The 20,751-nt window shown below is 47.5% G+C and overlaps 1 protein-coding gene across 4 annotated transcripts in view; it reads right to left on the minus strand.

The window, feature by feature from the left end:
• The window catches only part of PTPRG (protein tyrosine phosphatase receptor type G), a 722,691-nt gene that overhangs the window by 105,187 nt on the left and 596,753 nt on the right, over positions 1–20,751 (minus strand). For all 4 annotated transcript variants that reach the window (XM_040454574.1, XM_040454572.1, XM_040454573.1 and 1 more), the window contains 2 exons: positions 7,234–7,418; positions 3,961–4,069 (listed from right to left, as the gene is read on the minus strand). In XM_040454574.1, the coding sequence (XP_040310508.1) occupies positions 3,961–4,069; positions 7,234–7,418 (294 nt within the window). The remainder of the gene's footprint in view (positions 1–3,960; positions 4,070–7,233; positions 7,419–20,751) is intronic.

Raw genomic sequence — 20,751 nt, forward strand, 5'->3', positions numbered from 1 at the left:
CAATATTCAGTAAAACTGAACTCTCCTCCCTGCAGGGACTGAGCATCCCTCAGTGGATGGTGGATGTAGGATGTCCAGCTTCCCGTTGATAACCCTCCCCCGTGTCTATGCATATGCCTTGCATGGCCCCAGGGGCACCTGAGTCTGCAACCCCCGGCCTAAGGACACATTCATTTTGCATAGTTGGAGAGTCGAGATGAACTCTCGACTTTGGAAAGAGATGCACAGTGGGAAAGAGATGAACGTGGAGTACTCACTTCCCTTCGTTAAAGCGGGTCATCTAAAGAGACCTGTGTCACCTGCCCTTTACAAAGGGCTCTGATTAAGGCCCAGAAAGGAAGCAGCAACTCAGCACACATACTTCTCATTAACGTTTGACAGTTTCTACCGGGCTGGTTCAAGCTGCGGTGACCAGGAAGTTTCTCCCGGACCGCTGGTATCAGAAATGCTTAACCTGGCACCCATGGGCCCAGGGGGATTCAGGGACAGGAAAAAAAAGGCATCTGCCTTTTCCCACCAAGTTCTCACTGACGTGAAATCAAGGCTCTCCTTTTGCCATGCAAGCAGCCAACACATCTCAGCAGCCACAGCAGGACCTGTGACTTTGCCTCTGACTGAAGTCAGGTATTTTTATATTCCCTTATAATTGTCGTAGCTATTCTGCCGCAACACTCATGTTTGTCGCCACTCAGACATCAAGGTAGCAAGCCGACCCAATGCTTGTCCTTCGATGCCTTAATAAAAAAAGGAAAAAGCATATATGACTATATGCCCAAATTTATGTGTTTAAAATATTTTGACAACTGTATTTGAGCATAATTGGTTCTCTCTTCTGTGTATTTTACTTATTTATTTTAAGTGATTGTGAGATGGGATCCATTGGCTTCAGGCTGCCTAATGGGTCTGTGGCTCAGAGAAAAGCTCAAGAACCACTATTTTCTATGACCGTTGAGAACTGCAGACAGGCTTTGAACACGAAGCAATCGATCTTGCTGCCCGTTTTTGTTGAATTACGGGGGCCATAGGGTAATATTTAGGGGTGGCCTGTTGCTATGTATAAACGATCTGGATTTGGAATAAGAAATCAAGACACTGCTTAGTGGCCAAGTGGTTTTTTCTTCTTGCTGCTGTTGTTTTTTTTCTGCAAGTTACTCGACTGCCTGGAACATCATCTCTCCATCAGTAAAATAACATGTACCTTACAAGCTGCCACTGCCATGCGGTCAAATGAAATAACTTACTAACTTATAGGAAAAGGCTCTGTAACTGTGAGCCATTCATGGATACTGCTTGGTATTATTACTATTATATATGTCACACTCAAGTAAATATGTAACACTTAATAGTGTATTTACCATAATGTAAACATTCCAACATGGCTTCCTCATGCTCCCAAACCAGATGTAAACTTCATCACTGGGAAACCTAATTATTCTGAACCAGGCCTCTGTGAAATTCCTTAAGCTTTTTTCCACTCCCTTTTAAGACTTGAGTCCTAACAGTTGATCAGTTTTGCACGCTGGGCTCCACTGCTCACAAACGCATCCTTGGCTCTCAAGACGAGGTGTGCTAGCCTCCCCGAAGAGTTAGTTCGTACGCTGCCCACCGGATGCCTAATTTAGGGAAGACGCAAAAGCCACCGTGAGGAGGCCCGGAGGATCCACGCCCCTCTGTCAACGTATAGGGACAAGCAACAATATAGAAAATGAGGAAACGCACGTCCACCTCTGAACAAAGTGAGTCTTTCTAGACAAAGGAGACATTGGCCATTTCCAACTAGTCTCTGTGATCAGACATGTTAAATATTCCATGCTTGGAATTTATAGCTGACAAGGCCTTTTTGAATTACATTACATTACAAACATTTAATTTTTCAAAGTCCACACAGAAGCCAGCAAGCTCAGGGGCCTATTAATCAGGACAGGCAGTTCTGCAGATTCTAGGTTCTTGGTCGGAGCACACGGGAGGCCTAATCATGATTTATGCATCCAAAGTTCCAGGGCCCTGGCCTCAGCAAACTCCCACTGTGGCCTATTCTCTCTCCCCTGGGCCGCACAGACCTGGCTCTGCCTGTGGACCCTCGTCAACACAGGCAGAGGGGCCAAAACACGCAGGGCACAGGGGGTCACGTGAAAAAAACACAGCGATGCTCATTTCAATTAGTTTAAACGGAAGGATGACATAATGTGAACACTAGCAAAGAGTATTTAAATGCTAAATGCCGAACTGTAAAGCTAGAAGGGATCCTTAGAGGGAATCTAAAGCTGGAGGGTTTCTTACCCTGAGTTCACCCTTTCTTTTTATATCAAACCTAGTACTAAGGTGATATTTATAGTTGGTACCAGGCACTCTGCTAATTACTTTACATGTTTCACCACACGCCATTCCACAAGGTCCCTGTGAGGTCGGTACCTTTGATACCGCTGCTTTTTGGACCGGGACACTGCAGCTTGGGGGAGCTAATAACCATTCTCTGAGTTCCAGAAACACTGAGTGGCAGGTGGACTCAAAGCCGCGGCCCTCATTCCAGGGCCCCAGCTCTACACCAGTGCCTCTCAGTCTTCACTGAGCATGCCAGGTGGGCCATCTGCTTAGAACTGAGATTCCTGGCCCCACCATCAGAGATTCTGAGGCAATTGTTCAGGGAGAGGCCCATAAATATGCATTTCTCACTGGCTTCCAGATGATGCTGATTGATGCTGCTGGTTCAGGACCTACGGGCTTGATGGGGCCCCTGAAGTTGTACTAAAACTCTGGATTTTTCTACGGGAAGGGTCCAAAGACTTCATCAGATACATGACTCAAAAAAGTTAAGAGCCGTTGGCCTGGGGCGTAGGTTTCTCTGAAACAGGATCCCAGGTGTGAAGAACCTTACCAGTGAGGACCTCAGCCTAGCACAGCAAGGTCCAGTGCCCTGGTCCCTCCCGCCATGTTGGTCTTGGTGCACGTCCCCAAACCAACTCACCAAATAAAGTCATGAAATAAAGTTTCACTGGAACCAGGACTGGGATTAGGTTGGGGCAAGTTAAGACAGAGTGGATCCTATCTTTATTTAGAATTTGTGTATTTTCTCCACGAACATTTTGCACAGATTTTGCTTCGGAAAAAAGTTCTGGTAAAATACAACATACCTTGAGTACGGAGTTTTTTGGTACTCTTAAATTTTGCACGAAGGTAAATGCTTCTTTTGACTCACCCTAGTCCTGACTCTGGAACGTTCTACCAGACCCTATCTCAGCAGGAGCATAGAGCTATTTCTCCAGAAACCCAAGGATCCTGCAAGCAAAGGCTCATTTATGTGGCTTGTAAGCGAGAAGGGCATGCTGTAGGAGCGCCTGGGTGGCTCAGTCAGTTAAGCATCCAACTCTCGGTTTCGGCTCAGATCACAATCTCACGGTTTCACGGGTTTGAGGCCTGCATCAGGCTGTGCACTGCCAGTGTGGAGCCTGCTTGGGATTCTCCCTCTCTCTGTCTCTCTCTCTCCCTCTCTTTCTGCTCCTCCTCTACTCATGCTGTCTCTGTCTCTCTCAAAATAAATAAATAAACTTAAAAAAAAAAAAAAGGAGTGTGCTATATGTTTGGGCTCTGGTTAAGAGAATAGCTAAGTGAATCATGCTAAAAATCCAAAGGCGATACTCCGTAACACGACTAGGATGTGATTTTTGTGATGACGCAGTGTTAGACAAATACTTGGTTCCCCACAGTTGGAATATGACAATAATAATAAACAAAATGATCAACACTCTGCTCTTGTTCCCCGTCTTCTGGCCTATGAAACCCCCAACCTAAAAGACAGGCTTAAATTCCTCAGGCTTTTCAGGCGTGATTTAAAACTCCATGTTGATTCTTAGGCCAGGCTTATTTCTTCTGACCAGGCACGTCAAGAAGAAAACAGATAAAGCATTACAAAGGAGGGGTGCAGGGGCACTTGGGGCCAGAGAAGAGGGGAACTGGCCTTACCTTGAAAGAGCATTGTCTGGCTGAAGTCACTGCGCATGTCATTCCTACAGACGGCTTGGACGCGGAACAGGTAAAGGCTATCCGGTGACACGTGGCTAATGGTGGCTTTCTGCAGGTAAAGCAAGAAAAGGCAGTGAGTTGGTTTTGAGGGCTGGTACATGCCTGACCTTCTAAAACCAAACCTAAAATAATGTTAAGCATTCCTTTTAGGTTTCTGGGTACCATGGCAAAGCCTGACAGACACGATGCTCCCCTGCTGACCGAAGGCTCAGTTGGAAGGGAAAGAACGTTTCGAAATAACTGGCTGGGAATCTGTTTTCAACACTGAAGCGTGCAGGAGAGCAGATGTAACAAAATCAGTCCGGACTCATCCTTGACCGGCCTGGAACATGTCTTCGGCCATCTTCGTCCTCACAAGGCTTGGGATTCTTTCCTTTACTCCAGTTATAGACTGTAATTATTTACCCTAGGCAGCCTCTAGAATTACCAAGTATACTAAACTTCCAGAAGCAGGCAGAGTTTTTAATATCAACAACAAAATCTTGGCGTATACATTTCTTGGCAGTTCAGAGGCCTCGTTGTACTTGATGGATGGATACTATGGGGCACGAGGCTGGGTCAGAACACTTGATTAGAGTCCAGATGACATGAGACCCACCCCTGTCACACCACTCGCTGGCCGTGTGATTCCAAGTCAGCTGCTTAATGTCTTCCAGCCTCTGCTACCTTCCCCTGTTAAATGCAAAAAGCAGTAGCTACCTCACAGGATGCTTGTGAGTCCTGTAGCACACACGCCATGCAAACCTTGTTTGCAGGCATTCCATACCACATAACATAAAGAATGCCCCTGGTCTAACACAGAGCCCAACAAGCCACAGCCCACAGGCCAAATCCTGCCTACTGTTTCCTTTTTTTAAATAAAGTTTTATTAGCATACAGCCATGCCCATTCATTTTCATGTTGTCTGTGGCAGCTACTCAGCTCCGCCGTCGGAGGTTGAAAGCTGCCACAAACAACATGATGGCCTGAGCCCCCCCCCCCCCCATTTTGCTATCCGGCTCTTTCTAGAGAACGTCTTGTCAATCCCTGGTCAAGCATCATCAGCCAAATCCAAATCCCTGTTCCTCAAAGCTTTATTCTAAGAGTCTTTGAAAATGAGAGAATTGGGGGCGCCTGGGTGGCTCAGTCGGTTAAGAGTCCAACTTCAGCTCAGGTCGTGATCTCACGATTTGTGAGTTTGAGCCCTGCTTCAGGCTCTGCACTCTCTCTCTCTCTCTCTCTCTCTCTCTCTCTGCCCCTCGTGGGATTCACTCTCTGTCCCTCTCTCTCTGCCTCTTGATCACTTGTGTTCTCTCTTTCTCAAAAATAAATAAATAAACAATAAATAAATTTTAAAAAATTAAAAAAAAAAAAGTGTTCCTTTTAGGTTTCTAACCCCAGTAGCCATAAGGTAGAGAACAGCTTTGCTCCCACTACATCAGCACTCTCAACTTCTTGAGGAATTAAGAAAATTAATTTTGTGTCCCCAAAGAAAATAACCACCCCCAGAAAATTCTGCTTAAAAAAAGAAAAAAAAAACTTGCTGTCAAAGCAGGTTTTTCTCTCTCTTTCTCTCATAAACTAATTAATGCCTCATTCTCTAAACCTCTGACCCCCTGGTCTGTCTTTGTTCAGAGCGAAATCTTTGCTCCATCTATGCAGGGGTTTATTAGAATTCACTCCCAGCCGGTATCTATTTATCTTTGTGTGTTTAATTATTTTCCACTTAGAACAAGAAACCGCGTAAGCGCCTAGTTTCTGCTGATTAATGTAAGTCATCTGTACTCAAGAACGAGAAAAACCCTTTACGGACTTCCAATAGCGACAAGAGAAAGGTTAAAACACATCATAACCTTGGGTGCCTTTCAATAGATTTCCCTCTGATTTCATGAGGCTCATCATTCCCTAATGTGACCCAGATAACAATGTCTAGTGGGGAAATTGAAAATATAAATGGAAATGAAGTAAAAGAGTCTTCATCTAAAAAAATATGAAAAGTATTATTCTGTAACTGATTGAATGGGCCCTGGGGACTCTGTATTGGAAAGAAAAAAAAAAAAGTGATAACAGTCATTAAGAATCCCACTTGGTGCTACTGTATTTTTCATGTGCACATACAATTATGGTTTCATTATTCCACAGCCTTTTTTTTTTTTTCATTAACAATAAGTGGAAGGCTTTTAAACCATATGTGTCACTTTGAGTTTCTATGCAAAGACTTCAAGCCTCGTGCTTGCTGGAGGGTTTGCTTTCATAGCGAAGAAGATGGCATCTGCAAGCACCTGTTCTGAAGGGCCTCGGTGGGTGTTGGCCTCTAAACACTTCCGTAAACATTAGGACGAGAAGCTGGGCTGGGCAGAGACAGCTTAGAGTGACGTCAGATATTAGAGTACTGAGAGTCTGAGAACACAGGTTAAAAATCACATGGTCACAGGGGTCCAGTGTGAAATGGTAATGTGTGAGGCTGATCATTTGTGACCGAGGGAGTGGTGGGGACTCTGGGCAGCTGACGGTGCAGGTGACTAGAGTACTAGTGGGGAAGAGGAGGGGGAGGAGGGGGAGAGGAAAAGGAAGAACTATAATAGTAGTTCTTGGGGCTTATCCAGCACTTATGTGCCAGGACCTGTTGTACATTTGCACACCTCGTATTTACAATAGCCACATCAGATTTAAAAAAGGGCTTAATGGAAGCTTTCTCGTTTTTTGTTGGTTGGTTTTGTTTTGTTTTGTTTTTTAATGTTTTATTTATTTTTAAGAGAGCCAGAGAGAGAGGGCGCACGAGCGGGAGAGGGGCACAGAGACAGAGGGGACAGATGATTGGAAGAGGGTTCTGGGCTGACAGGAGAGAGCCTGATGTAGGGCTCGAACTCACCACCGTGAGACTGCTACCTGAGCTGAAGCTGGACACTCAACCGACTGAGCCACCCAGAAGCCCCTGTTGGTTGTTTTTTGGAAATAATGTAAGAATAAGCAGTCAATTTTGAAGAGCCTGATTACAAAGAAACTACCTAGCTTTTTCCGGTGGTGTAGCCAGGAAGCGGAAGGGTGGAAGGAGCCCAGGGGGGAGGGGGGGGGGTCCCGGCCACGGCTCCCACGAATAGCCACTGCGATGCGCAGCACAGCGCCCTCAGCAGGCACAGATAAGGCACGCCGTGTAGTGCGCGGATGGTAAGAGACGCGGCGGGGGCTCCCCTCGTAACTGCAAGGGCAGTTATGAACACAGCGAGGTTTTACCAAGTCTTTGTCGCTGTCCTTTGTAAACGTCTTCTCCTTCTCGTCCTCGTTCTTGGTCCAGCTGTAGGAGATCATGTAGTTCATGATGGGTGGGTGGTAGACAGTCTCCGGCTGGCTCCAGGACACCTGCAGCGCCGTCTGGTTCAGAGGCTGCACCTTCATGTGGATGGGCGGAGAGCTGCAAACTGAAGACAACACACGGCCAAGCTCAGGGGCTCCCGGGACAACACGCGATTCCACCACGTGCCCGAGTTCTTAAAGATTCTAACCCCCCAAAGCTGGGATCGTAGTACAGGAAATATCCGTACTCCTTTTACTGAGTTTCACCCACTGCTAACATTTTGCACCTCACACACACACACACACACACACACACACACACACACGCAATTTGTTTTCTTGCAAAATCACTGAAAGCAAGTTGCAAACATGCTGATGCTTCCCTCCTTAATACTTTGGCCTTCATCTCCTCAGAATAAGGGCATTCTCTTATCTAATTGCATTGGACTGCACACTTGCGTCCCCCTCTGCAAATTCATATGCTGAAATCTGATCCCCAATGTCACGGTATTTGAAGGTGGGGTCTTTGGAAGGCAACTGAGTCATGAGGATGGAACCCTCATTATGAAGGGGATTAGTTTTTTCTATAAAAGAGACCCCAGAGGCACCCCCTCACCCATTCACCATGCAAGCAGACAGCCGTCTTACGGACCAGGAAGCAGGCTCTTACCAGACAGCAAATCTGCCGGTGCCTTACCCCAGGGTCCCAAGCCTCTGGGACTGTGAGAAAACAAAATTTCTGTGGTTGACAAACCTCCCAGGCTATGGTAGTTTGTGGTAGCAGCCTGAGCTAAGGCAATAACCGTCACAGCATTATCATACTTAAGAAAATAAACATTAATTCAATAATATTATCTGATATATAGTCCATATTCAGATTTCCCCAGTCATGTCCAATGATAATTTACAGCCATTCCCCACCCCCCCCCCCCCATCCCATATTGCAGTTAGTTATCACAATGCTTTAGCCCTTTAAATCTATTACAGTCCCTGGCCTTTTTTCCTGATGGCTTTTTTGAAGAAGCCAGGCCATCTGATGTGTGGGCTATCCCGACACAGTGAAACTGTAGATGAAATTTTACTGTAAATACACCAGAGTGTCAACCGATATAATTTAAAATGAGACTTTAATTTTGAAGCAAAGCCACAAAACAGGGATGGGTTTCCTCTGGACCAGCAGTACCCTGTGTATTTATACGGATGCAGGGCATACAGAAAAGTCAGGCTACTTCTCTTTTTCACTCCTTGTGGCCAGCAGGTTTGAAGGGATGTGGTGATTCTACATCCATCGGTAGACAAAGCCAAGTCGACAGTATCATTAATAGTGCAACATTTTAGGTTTTCAAATGGGTCCTTTCCAGTGGCCATGATTCCTGTCTCCGTGGGGCTTAGAGTCTACGGCAGGGTTTCTGAGCCTCAGCAGTACCGACCTCGGGCCAGACAATTCTCTGCTCCTGGGGGGCTGTTGTGTGCGCTGCTGGATGTTTAGCAGCATCCCTGGCTGCATCCAGTAGACGCCGGGAGTACTTCCTTCCCGAGTTATGACAACCAAGATGGTCCTCAGATAATGCCAAATGTCCCCTGGAAGGCCGGTCGCCCCCAGCTAAAAAACCACTGGTCTAAAGGGGGCGATGGAGATTCATCAAAGAGAGACACATGTGCAGTTGGTATCACACGCCCGGATGGAATGGATGGTCAGGAAGAGAAGTACGCAGTGTTTTCCAAGCATATTATGGGAGGATGTGGCCCAGGTTTTGGTAGAGACTCCCTTGAGGGAGGTACGTCTGCCTGAGAGCTGACAGAGAAGTGGAGATTAAGGGGAGGGAGGGAGGGAGGGAGGGCAGGTCGAGGGACCAGAGCAGGGAGAAGGCCTGAGGGGCTGGATGGAGGCACAGAGAACTAGGCAAGAGGCAAGCATTAACTGGTGGAGCTGGAAAGACCTCATACCCCAGAAGCCAAGTCTGGTCTTGATCCTATGGGCACCGGGAAACGAGAGAGATCTAAACCAGAGAACGACGCAAGCAGGTTTGCACTCTTCGAGATCCCTTGAGCTTCCACCTTCCGGTAGAAGAACCTGGAGGAGCCAGGAGGGAAGGGGGGAGGCAGTGAAGAGGTGCTGTGGGTGGCCAGGCTTGCAGACCAGAGAGAGGATCCGAGAATGGCGGGATCTAGAGCAAAGAGGTAAAACTGAGAGGCCCAGTGAGGTGCCGGCCTAGGAAGGGTGTGAGGGAGAGGAGGGCAGTGAGGACCACACTCCGCCTTGGGGTGCAGGAGGTGAGCAACACCGGAGGAGATGGGTCAGGCTCCAGGGCTTGGTTCTGGCGTCTCCCAGAGACACAATTACATGGCCAGCAGCCTACTGCGAGCCACACTCCCCTATTTTCCAACCAAGAGCCCCTAGCCCAAGGCTGCCCAGGGGAGCAGGATGGCTTTCCTGCCAGAGATGCACGGGCCCAGCTTTAAGGACCTGGCTGCTGGAGAAAAGCGGAGATTGGTTTTGACAGGGAGGCACCCTTTTGCTCTGCAACTGCCAAATCACGCTTCAGCCGGAGAGATTCACTTTGTGCGACTGAGACAGGAAGGAAGGGCTAAATTGATGAGGCATTCCCACTGCCCCTCAGAACCCCGGGAGGCATCTTGCTGCCTACCGTGCAAATGCCACCAGCACAGGGACATCAAACAAGCAATCTGAAAGGGAGGCCCGCAGCGAGACGCTAGGGTGCAGTGACAGCAGGAGGACACTAGGTGGCGCTAACATACCGCTTTTAAATACCCCAACTGCCTATGTGGCTGGTAGTTTCTCAAGACAGAGCATGGGCGGGGGAGGGGGGAGAGAGAGGAATCAAGGAAAGATCTACACCCCATCTTTCCAGGTGCCAATAATGAACCCAGGAGATTCATATATTGGAAAGCTTCCATATCTTACAGTGATGACCATGTCAAATTTCCTGATTTCTACATCTCTTCTCACCTCCTACCATGTTCTTATTTAAACTCCCTTATTCTGAAGACATCACTCCTCTGCTCCAATTAGTGGTGAGCTGTATGGGGATGCATATATCTCCAAGAGTTACATCATAATCACATAAATAATTCTATCACCCACATGCGGATGCAACCATTCTTCTTATTTATTCTTTCAAATTAAAATAGCTCAGTTTTTCTTTGCTGATTAAGATGATTCATGTTAATGTTTTTAAAAGGAAACCCAAGTAATACAAAAAGAAGAAAGCTAAAAAAAAATCACCCCAAATCCCAGAATCTAGAGATAAGCACTGTTAACTTTCTGGGGATCTCACATTCCGGTATCTCTTTGTGCACATGTAAAAGCACATGCACGCAATTTGATGTAAATGGGATATGGTTTTACATTATAGTTGTTACATTGCTGTTGTGTTTAACCCACTAATTCATGGAAATATTTCCTTGTCAATAAGGAGAGCTTGCGGTTTTCACTGTTTTGAATGAACGTGCAGAGGTACAGAAGCCCATGTCTCAATGTACGAGAAAAAAATGTATGTACACTTAAAGTCAAAACCTTTTATTTGAAACTAGCACTTTAAGTTTTTAAATGCTGAGATTATCAGTTAACATCCCATTTTGGAGAATCTGTGGGTCACGTTGACAACTAGGGAGAATCTTTGTCCAATAGGACCTTCCTAAAAAAAAAATTATGTGAGTGTAACTGACATACTATGTTACATCAATTTCAGGTATATGACAATGTACTAGACGATGTACTGAGTGAGGCTCACAAAGGAGGCAGGTCAGACCTCTAATGAGACCACCCACTCAGATGGAACCTCACTGAGGCGCCTCCAGAGGGCCCCCGCTTGTCCCGACTACATACTGAAGCTTGCAGTAGCATTTACAGGCTGAGGAGCTCTGTCCCACCTGAGACGAGCAGGCAGAGAAGACATTTTTCTCTCTCCATCTATCTCCACCACCGCCCTGAGAGGGAGGGTTTTTCTGGGCCAGATTTGCAGAGTACTAGAAGGACCAACAACAGGAGTTGGCCAACTTTTTTGGTCAAGGGCCAGACAGCAAATGTTTCCAGCGTTTCCAACCGCACAGTCTCTGTTGCAAATAGTAAACTCAGCCTTTGAAGTGCAAAACCAGCTCAGGCGGTATGCAGAGGAACGAGTGTGGCTGTGCTCCAGTAAACCTTTATTCCCGGACACTACATTCCAATTTCATAGGACTTTCTTCTTTCTTTTCTTTTTATCTGCAGAGCTAGATACCAAGTCGTCTATATTAGTCATTTTTAATTCAATTTATTTAAACTTAAAAATAGTTCACTGGGTGTTGTATGGAAACCAATTTGACAATAAATTTCATATTAAAAAAATAAATAAAATCACCTTTTTTTTACCAATAAATAAATAAACAAACAATAAAAAAATTAAAAAAAATAGTTCACACATTTGATTTTCAGGCGTTAGGAAATCTTGGGTGTTTTTTCAACTGTTCAAAATTAAAAAAAAAAATTATTCCTAACGCATGGTTGTACAAAAGGTAGTGGTCAAGTTCTGGCCTGTAGGTCACTGGTTTGCTGATCCTTGATCTGGAAAATAAAGGGAGGCCAAGCTTTTATCTGAAGACACTTGCGTTCTTAGCACTGAATTCCGCCTCTCAACACAGCCTGAGAGGTCCACTCGGCCTCAGAGTGGAGACTCTTCTGTGTGCAATTATATTATTTACTTTGCTGAATGTCTTTGGTAAGTAATCTACCTCCCCACCAGAATGGAAACTCCAAGAGGCTAGCATCTTTCCTGTCTTGTCTGCCGCATTATCCCTGGTGGTGAAGACAGAGCTTGACCCAGGGTGCCTGGTAGTTCGGTCCGTTGAACGTCTCTGGCTCTTGATTTCGGCTCAGGTCATAATCTCACGGTTCCTGGGGGATCAAGCCCTGCGTCGGGCTCTGCACGGATAGTGTGCAGCCTGCTTGGGATTCTCTCTGTCCTTCCCCTGCTTGCATTCTCTCTCTCAAAATTAATAAATAAACTCAAAAAGCACAGAGCCTGACACAGAGCAGGCCCTCAATCAATACTGCCTGAATGAGTGGCATGTTGGGTGGGTGGGTTCCTCTGCTGTCCATGTCCCGTGTGCCATCACCCCCGCCATGCCTGCCATCTTCTTCCACTCTTCTCTCTGGCCAGCAACCCCTCTGCCCCCCACCCGGCCTCCCTGAGGGTCTTGATCCAACCTCACAGTTCCCCTCTGACATCTCTGTGCTCCCAGGGCCCCTCTGCTCCCCATTTCAACTTGCCCATCACGTGTGTCCCCATCAGCTGCCCACTTCTCCATCCCTGTGACAGGACTGTAAGTACCTCCAGAGCATGGACCACACTCTGCATCACTAATGCCCTTAGCAGGGCCTCAAATTTCATTCACAGAATGAAGGAAGGCATTCTGCTCTCCAGTCAGGACCACTGGTAAAGTTCCCATGTACAGAATCAGTGCCATACAATCCATCTCTGGGATCACTTCAGGGCCTCAAGTTCGTAGGAAGACCCTGTCCCTAGACTCACACCTTCCGCAGGGGGGATGTTTGCCCATCAAAAAAAAAAAAAAAAAAAAAAAAAAAACGTTCAGTCTACAGAGGTGACAAAACTCCCAGGACGCTTGGAGGCTGGGGGAGGTGGAGTGACCAGGTGCCTTCCAAACAATAGGCAAGGAAGGAGACAACACATTATTGTGCTCTGTGCTGTCAACTTTTGCTGGCTTTTTCAGTGATGGAAACCCTTCTTTCCAAAAAAACACCCCTGAAAATTCAAAATGTAAAACAGAGCATTACAGAATTGTATGGAACACTCTGGAAAAGCTGGTATAATAAAGCACAGACTTTGGAGCCAGCCTCCTGCACAGTATTCTCATTAATAAAATGGGTATTCTCGTTAATACCTGGCAATACCCTCCTCAAGGGGTTGGGGTGACGATAGTGACTACTGGGGCTGAACAGGAATCTCTAAGACTCACGGCCAGTGGCAAATATAGGGGCAAGCTACTGGGCTCACATGGCACTTTAAAAATTGGCATACCCTGGGGCGCCTGGGCAGCTCGGTCGGCTCAGTGTCTGCCTTCGGCTCAGGTCATGATCTCACGGCCCGTGAGTTCGAGCCCCGCATCGGGCTCTGTGCTGACAGCTCAGAGCCTGGAGCCTGCTTTGGATTCTGCGTCTCTCTCTCTCTCTCTGCCCCTCCCCCTCTCATGCTCTGTCCCCCCCCCGCCAAAAAAAAAATAAATAAACATTTTTAAAAATTGGCCTATGTTACATGCACAGCTGGATTTTTATATCGAGTCTCCATCCACATGAAGACCACAGCAGCCTCCCCTGCAGAGTGGGGGTGTGTGTGCTCAGTTTTGCCCCAGTCCCTGCCTCTCCCCACAGCCTTGGCCCAGCTCACTTCACCCACAGCTGCCGGGCCCCCAAGGCCAGGTGAGTTTTCCCCTGGTCTAAAACGAGCACCAGGAGCACCGTCCTAGGCACGCAACAGGCGCCCAGCCCGGCACCCTTGACAATGGCCGTGGCAAACTGCACCTAACACAGGGAGTCGGCCAGTCGTCTTTTACACAAAATCGAAGCCTGTTAACCATGGGGGAGGTACCACACCCGGCTCTCTAAACAAATACTCCCCTGTGAGGTGCTCCCGACACCACCCTTCCCTTTCTTGGGGGCCTGATTATGTCTGATTGCTTTTTCACAGGCAGCTCGGATGATGTTCGGTGCCAGCTCTGAGAATTTCTGCCTTCGTTCTCAACCACCTTTAATTATGATCCCAGACTTCGTTAAATAATGAAGAGGCTTCTTAGCAGAGCACCCAAGGTCCTCTGATTCTAAATCAATGTCAAGGATATCTTCTCAGTGGTTCTTACAAAATGGTAGTTTCCCCCATTCCCACCCCCACCCCTTTTCATTCTGGGTGTTTGATAAACTAATGTGACAGGCTCTGTTTCGAGGTCGGTGGTAACTTGCAAGGGCCAGAAACTATTGAGGGACCTCCTCCCTGCACCACCCCCCCACCCTGAGTTTCACGCCCGAGGCAACAGGCTGATTACTGATCAGGAATCAAAGGGGCAGCACTGCTCAAAACACAGCAACGTGGTACAGATTCACTATTTCACGATGTTTTCAACAGAAATGAAACAGCTGCCTGGGGCCGTGGGCTGAGGCAGGGGGACTCGGTGGCATCCTCTACCACACGGGGTGGTACCAGCTTAGCCCAAACCGGCTGAGGATCACGGGGTCTCAAGATTCCTGCCCCAGGGACCTGCCAGGCAGGGAGAGCGGACAGTAGTCCTCTTGAGCAGAAGGGACTCACTCAAGTGGCACAGAGCCATGGGGCCTCGCCTCTGACAGCTTAAGCGCCTGTCATTTCTTTATGGCCCCAGCCCAGCTCAAGAACCCTTGAATATGGAGTCCTTTTGGGGAAATTTCCAAAGAAATGGCCTCAGGGAAGGAGTTTTCTTTTTGAAGGGTTGAATCAAAGAGGTCTAGGGAAACACAAATCCCCCAAAGCAGGCTATGTAGGACTTCAAACCCAGTATCTCGGTGCTCTGGGGGTGTCACCTCCCCCGCCCTCACCAAGGGCTTATGAATGAGAAACTGTTTGGCCAAAGTGGCAGAACCGGGAAGGATGAAATTAAAGCAGAGCCCTAGCTCTGGCACTTTTGGGTTTTATGGCATCCGGATAATGTCCATTTGGAGCTGCCGGCTGCCAAGCACATGCGAGGGCCAGGCTCCATGCCTTCATCTTGATAACCCATGCATGCGTAACTGAATCCAAGAGGTGGGTTCAATTATTCTCCCCATTAAAGATGAATGAGGACACGGGGTCCAGAGACACCAAGTCACCGGGCTGGGCCAACGCCACTGAGAGGGAGGAGGGCTGAGAACTGGAACCCAGTCTGTCTGATTCCAAACCAGAGTGGGTGAGCGACGGGAAGCTCATGTACGTCCTAGCCACAGACACCTCCCACATCGGCTCTCTCTTCTGCGAGACGGTAGTAAAAAGTCAGGAGGGCTATTCAAGGCTTAAGAGGTGAAACCGGTGGCACACAGGCACGAGGCGTGGCTACTGCAGCCTCAGGGCTGGGACTTCCTCCTCCACTCCCCCTCCCCTCCCCTCCTTGTTCTCAATGACACATGAGAGTGTAGGGTCTCTTGACAAGTTCCAGAGCAGCTTCCAACTCCTTTGAGAATGGATGAATGGATGGATGGAGCCCAATCCCCACTCTCCCTATCAGAAATGCAGCCTACGTTTGTGGTCCCCCAAACCATCACGGGGATGCTGGAACTATGTGGGGTGGTGCAAGCTGTCCACCACCAGGGCCTTTACTCTGTGCGTTTCGGTGCTGCCATTGCAGTATAACAAGTCCTATCTGATGAGCCTGGCGCTGGGCTGAGTTAGTGTATTTCACAAACCATGTCATGAAATCCTCTCTGTAATTCTATGGGGATCCTGGCTCCATCGTTACACCCCTGTTTTGTTTTATTTTATTTTCTGTTTATTTATTTGTGTGTGTGTGAGAGAGAGAGAGACAGAGCATGAGCAGAGGAGGGGCAGAGAGAGGGAGACACAGAATCCGAAGCAGGCTCCAGGCTCTGTGCTTGTCAACACAGAGCCCGACAGGGGGCTCGAACTCACGAGCTGTGAGATCATGACCTGGGCCGAAGTCAGATGCTCAACCGACTGAGCCACCCAGGTGCCCCATGTTACCCCCGTTTTAGAATCAGAGATCCAAAATGGTCATCCATTCACTTTTTCACTTTGGAGGCAGACTGCTTTGGTTCTAGACAGACCAGCTGTATAGTCTTAGGTAACACATGGTGAAGCTTTTGGGTAAGTGCAGGAAATGCACAAGCACGTGCTGACTGATGTATAGAAAGTGTGCTATAAGAAATTGCTACTGTTAAATATTTACTGAGCACCTATTATGTACCAGGACACTGACCAGGAACTAGGGATAGAGGTGAACACAAGTGGACATGGTCCTTGACCTCCTGGAGATTACATCCCAGAGGGAGAAACACATCAACCACTTAATCCCCCTAAAAGAGAGTTCTTAATTTAGGGCTTCTTAGTGGCTCTAGATAGAATGCACAGAAATCTGTGAACTTGGATGGGAAAAAATATACTTTTATTTTCACTGATCTCTATCTAAAATTTAGCATTTCCTTCCATTTCAAATGCTGGCAACAAAGTATAGTAGTAGTAATTAGCAGGACCTGGGGGACATCACCAATAGAAATCACAGATCTATTTCTGCTAGATTAGAGTTGTTGCCAGTATCTCAAATCTTCCTCATGCTCATTATTATTTCAAAATTACAATGGTTATTAGACCTGCTGCTAGATTTTATAATTTAATGCCTTCATCAAGAAGCAGATAAATTACTATATTATAATTAAAATTTTTTGATAATATCTGAGGATAATTGGCTTCCTTTGGTAATCTATTTTACTTTATTTTATGCATCTAAAAACCATCAATATGAGAAGTCTATAGGATTCACCAGATGGCTGAAGGGGTCCATGGCATTCACAGGTTAAACGTAATTACAAAAATATTATTCTCCACAAAGATTTAATAAGGGACCCTGACCCAGGTTTGGGGGATGGGTTAGCAAAGATTTACTGAGAAGAGTGATGTTTGGACTGAAATCTGAACAAGAGTAGGGTTTATAAAGTGAACAGGAAGGAAGGAAGCATAGGTACGTCAAACAGAAAAAAATAAAAAACACAGCTTGTGCAAAGGCCCTGCAGTTGGAAAATTGGAAAGAAAACTAGTATGGCTGGCAAGTAGGGGATGAGGAGAATGGTCCAAGACCAGGTCTCAAAGCTAGGAGTGTTGGAGCCAGAGTTCACCCCTGGGTGGGTCTCACTAGAGGCCAGACTTTGCTGGACGGCCACTTTCTTATGAGGTGATAGAATCAGGGGCACAGTGGCCCCGACATTCTATGGTGTCTTAACTAAAGCAAACAGTAACCTGTTGCGAGATAACAGAAAACATGTACATTCGTCTCTACCCCTGGGTCCTGACACAGAGCTCCTAAAACCCTTGCAACTTTCCAAGTGGTAAGAGCATTGAGAGGATCTCTTGTTCTAACGTTTGTTTCTGACCTCATCCCTGACAGAGGGCTCCTGATACTCTTGTAAACATCTAAGTGATAACATGCTCCTAACTCCACTGGGATAGAACCTCCTCCACTGGGGACCCTCCCAGGCCTCACCCTATGTATCTCTTCATCTGGCTGCTCATCTGTATCCTTTATCACATGCTTTCATAAATTGGTAAGCATAATTAGGTGTTTCCGCCAGTGAGGCATTCTAGCAAATCAATCAAACCAAAGAGGGGGTAGTAGGAACCTGTGATTTGAAGCCAAGTTGGACAGAAGCTGTGGGTAACCTGGGCATCTACTACTTGTGACTGGCATCTGAAGCGGGGTGTGTGTATCTTTTGGGACTGAGCCCTCAATCTGTGGGATCTGACAGTATATCTCCAGGTAGACAGCATCAGAACCGAGTTAAGTTTGTAGGACATCTAGCTGGTGTCGCAGAATTGACTGATTGGGGAAAAGCCACCCCACATTTGGTGACCAGAAGTGCCCAAAGTAAGGTATTCTGTGTAAAAGTAAGAGGCACACACGCACGCACACACACACAAACACACACACACACACACACACACACACACACACACACACACAGGAGGTAGAGAACTGGGTTTCCCCTAAGCAGGAGGGAGAGCAAAGTTTTCCATTGTATCTGTGGAATTCTTTTCCATACCACCCAATGGCATCCCCTCCGTTCCCATGAACGAGCCCTGGCATGCAAGTCAGTTTCTCAGCCACCAACTGAGTATTAGGCAGAACTACCGTGGAAGACAGCAAATTCGCAAGCATTCTTATCCCATCAGCTTGTCTCTGCTGTGCATGTAACAGAGCCACACGCTCAAAATACGACGGCAGCAGCCAGTGTTCCGGAAGGCAGAAGGAGAAATTCAATTCTCCAGTCCTCCAAGCACGCGGTTTTGACTTTCCCATATTATGCTGTTCCCGACCTCTCCCACCTCCTCGGAGTCTTTTTTCCTATGTGATATCCCTCTTCCTCTGAGAGTTTAAAGGCCATGGGAGGTGTCCATGTCCTATGCAGGAAAAAGCATTGTTCAGCTTGGCGCTAAGGGAGGTGGCAAAGTTCAGAATGATGCATATTCCCAGCTCCACTTGACAACAGCAGCTTCTCAGACACTGGGTGGGAGACCAGACTCCAGGTACTTCCCTCCCTTTCAAGCGTAAGACGCTGTGATTTCCTGCCAAAAGGGCAAAGTGGACCTGTCCCACTTGAATTGAGCACAGCATCCTTTCCACACAGTACCACTTAACTCTCGCTTCTCCCTCTGCCCTGCTCTAGTCCTGGGCTCCCGATCGAGGTCTGCACCAGATTACCAGCGTGCAGCTCTAGGGGGAACAAAAGTATTAGAGCTGGGTTTTCTCTGGCCTGACCTCCTACTTCCTATCACTGAAATGCTGTTATAGCCTCGTTGATTTCGGACGCTTTAAATCTCCGACTCTTCCTTGGCATCTGTTTCTCCTATTTGAGCTCAGTTCTGGCTCAGGGCATGAGCTCCACTGTTTGGCTTTCAACCTCATTTCAAACCCCAGATGTGGCATCTGCATCAACTGGCCATGTGGTTAGGACAGTCCTCTGTGGGATGGCACCAGGGGCTCCTAGACCTGGGCACTGGCCTCAAGTAGCCACTGGTGGGCCTGGCCAAGAGGACCCAAGAGGAGGACAGGGAGCCTGCCACTTGCAAGGAGAGAGAGACCAGGCTATGAACAGGTAGCACCCCAGGGGGAAATGACCTCTTCAACACACAGGAAGGACTAAGCTACCCGGTCTCTTGGTTGCCCTTGGCGTAAGGATCCACATGCCCTGAGGAGACCGGGCTTCTAGCTGGTTGCGGGAACCAACAGTTTTAAGTGATCGGTACATTCCTTACTGAGAAGGCTTTGCTGATGCCAGCCCATAAGCATAGAAACCACAGGGCTCCACACACTTGATGATACCTATTAACATTTAGTGTCAGATGTGCAGGTAGCATCTTTTCATCATAGACACAGATGTGAAATGGCACAGCCAAGACGCTCATTACAACTGCTCAGACCATTGCTTTGGAATCACAAAGCCAGTCAAGAGAGGGCCCAGGAGTGAAGCCCACAGCCAGAAGGACCACTGGCTATGCCAGGAAAGTAACAGAAAAAGACGCCTCCACAGGAAGCCTCTCACTACTGTGCCTTTACATGTGATCTTTGATTATCAGGCCCCAGGGACTGGGGAGGTAAGAGGTTTCTTACACCCCGAGAAATCCAAGGGTTCTGCCCACGTTCCTTGTATCTGAGAAGAAACAGCCTCAACTAAAGCATGTTTGTTTATGGAACAGTCAGTGGGAAGGATGGGGAAGAAAGTCTGTCTCCCCACTACATTCCTTCTGTGACTCCACGGAGATGCTCGCAAACACCTCGGAGCCTCATGCTTCACGGGCTGTGAATGCTAGTTAGCGACAGAAAGGGGAAGCTTGTCGCTCTGGGAGGAAGGATGCTGGTGGCCTTTATTAATTTCCAGATTACTGTTCACAAGCTCCACAGTGTCCACACAAATAAACACGTCAGGGAAGATTTTTCTAGAGAGCAAAGAAAAGCTGAAGCTGTAGGAGGGTTGCTAAGTTGGCCTTTAAGATCAAACTATGCCTATCTGCCTGGAAACAGAGAGGATTAAGTAATTAGGTAATATTTATAAAGTGTGAAAACGACAGACAGCCCCTGGTGTCTGTCACCAGTATCCGCTCACTAGCTCTCTCAAGCCGTAACAGCAGTTGTGCCTGGAAGCATCTTGACACAAGTGCCTGCCACGTTAAGTGCCACCGTTCTCTGCTTTTAGGTGTGGGTAGAGTGCTTGTTTCTTGGGACGGAGAGGAAAGCCCTCTGTCCATGTTTTGTTGAGATGAACACTTCCATCCAAATAGTTTATGGTCAAAGCAGGAGATGGCTTCCCAAATCTCAGGGGCCTCTCTGATTTCAGAGCCAGCGGGGGGGGGGGGGGGGGGGTGGAATCCTACATCAAATGTCAATGTCTAGCTATGCTCCTCCTGTTAGAGGACCTAGCCTGGCCTAGATCATAAATGTTCCAATTGTACCAACCCTTGTGGTAAGAATCCTTTAATTCCTGGCCACCTGGCATGTATGGATTAGCTTAGTCCATCTAATCATCCTTCCCTCCTTCCCATCCATCCATCCATCCACCCTTCCTCCCATCCATTCTTCCATCCATCTATCCATCCATCCATCCATCCTCCCACCCTTCCTCCCATCCATTCATCCATCCATCCATCCATCCATCCATCCATCCATCCTCCCACCCATTCTTCTATCCATCCACCCTCCCTCCCATCCCATCTT

Source organism: Herpailurus yagouaroundi, unplaced genomic scaffold (assembly GCF_014898765.1).
Source record: "Herpailurus yagouaroundi ecotype Mexico unplaced genomic scaffold, PumYag 213, whole genome shotgun sequence".
In the NCBI taxonomy this organism is placed as follows: Eukaryota; Metazoa; Chordata; class Mammalia; order Carnivora; family Felidae; genus Herpailurus; species Herpailurus yagouaroundi.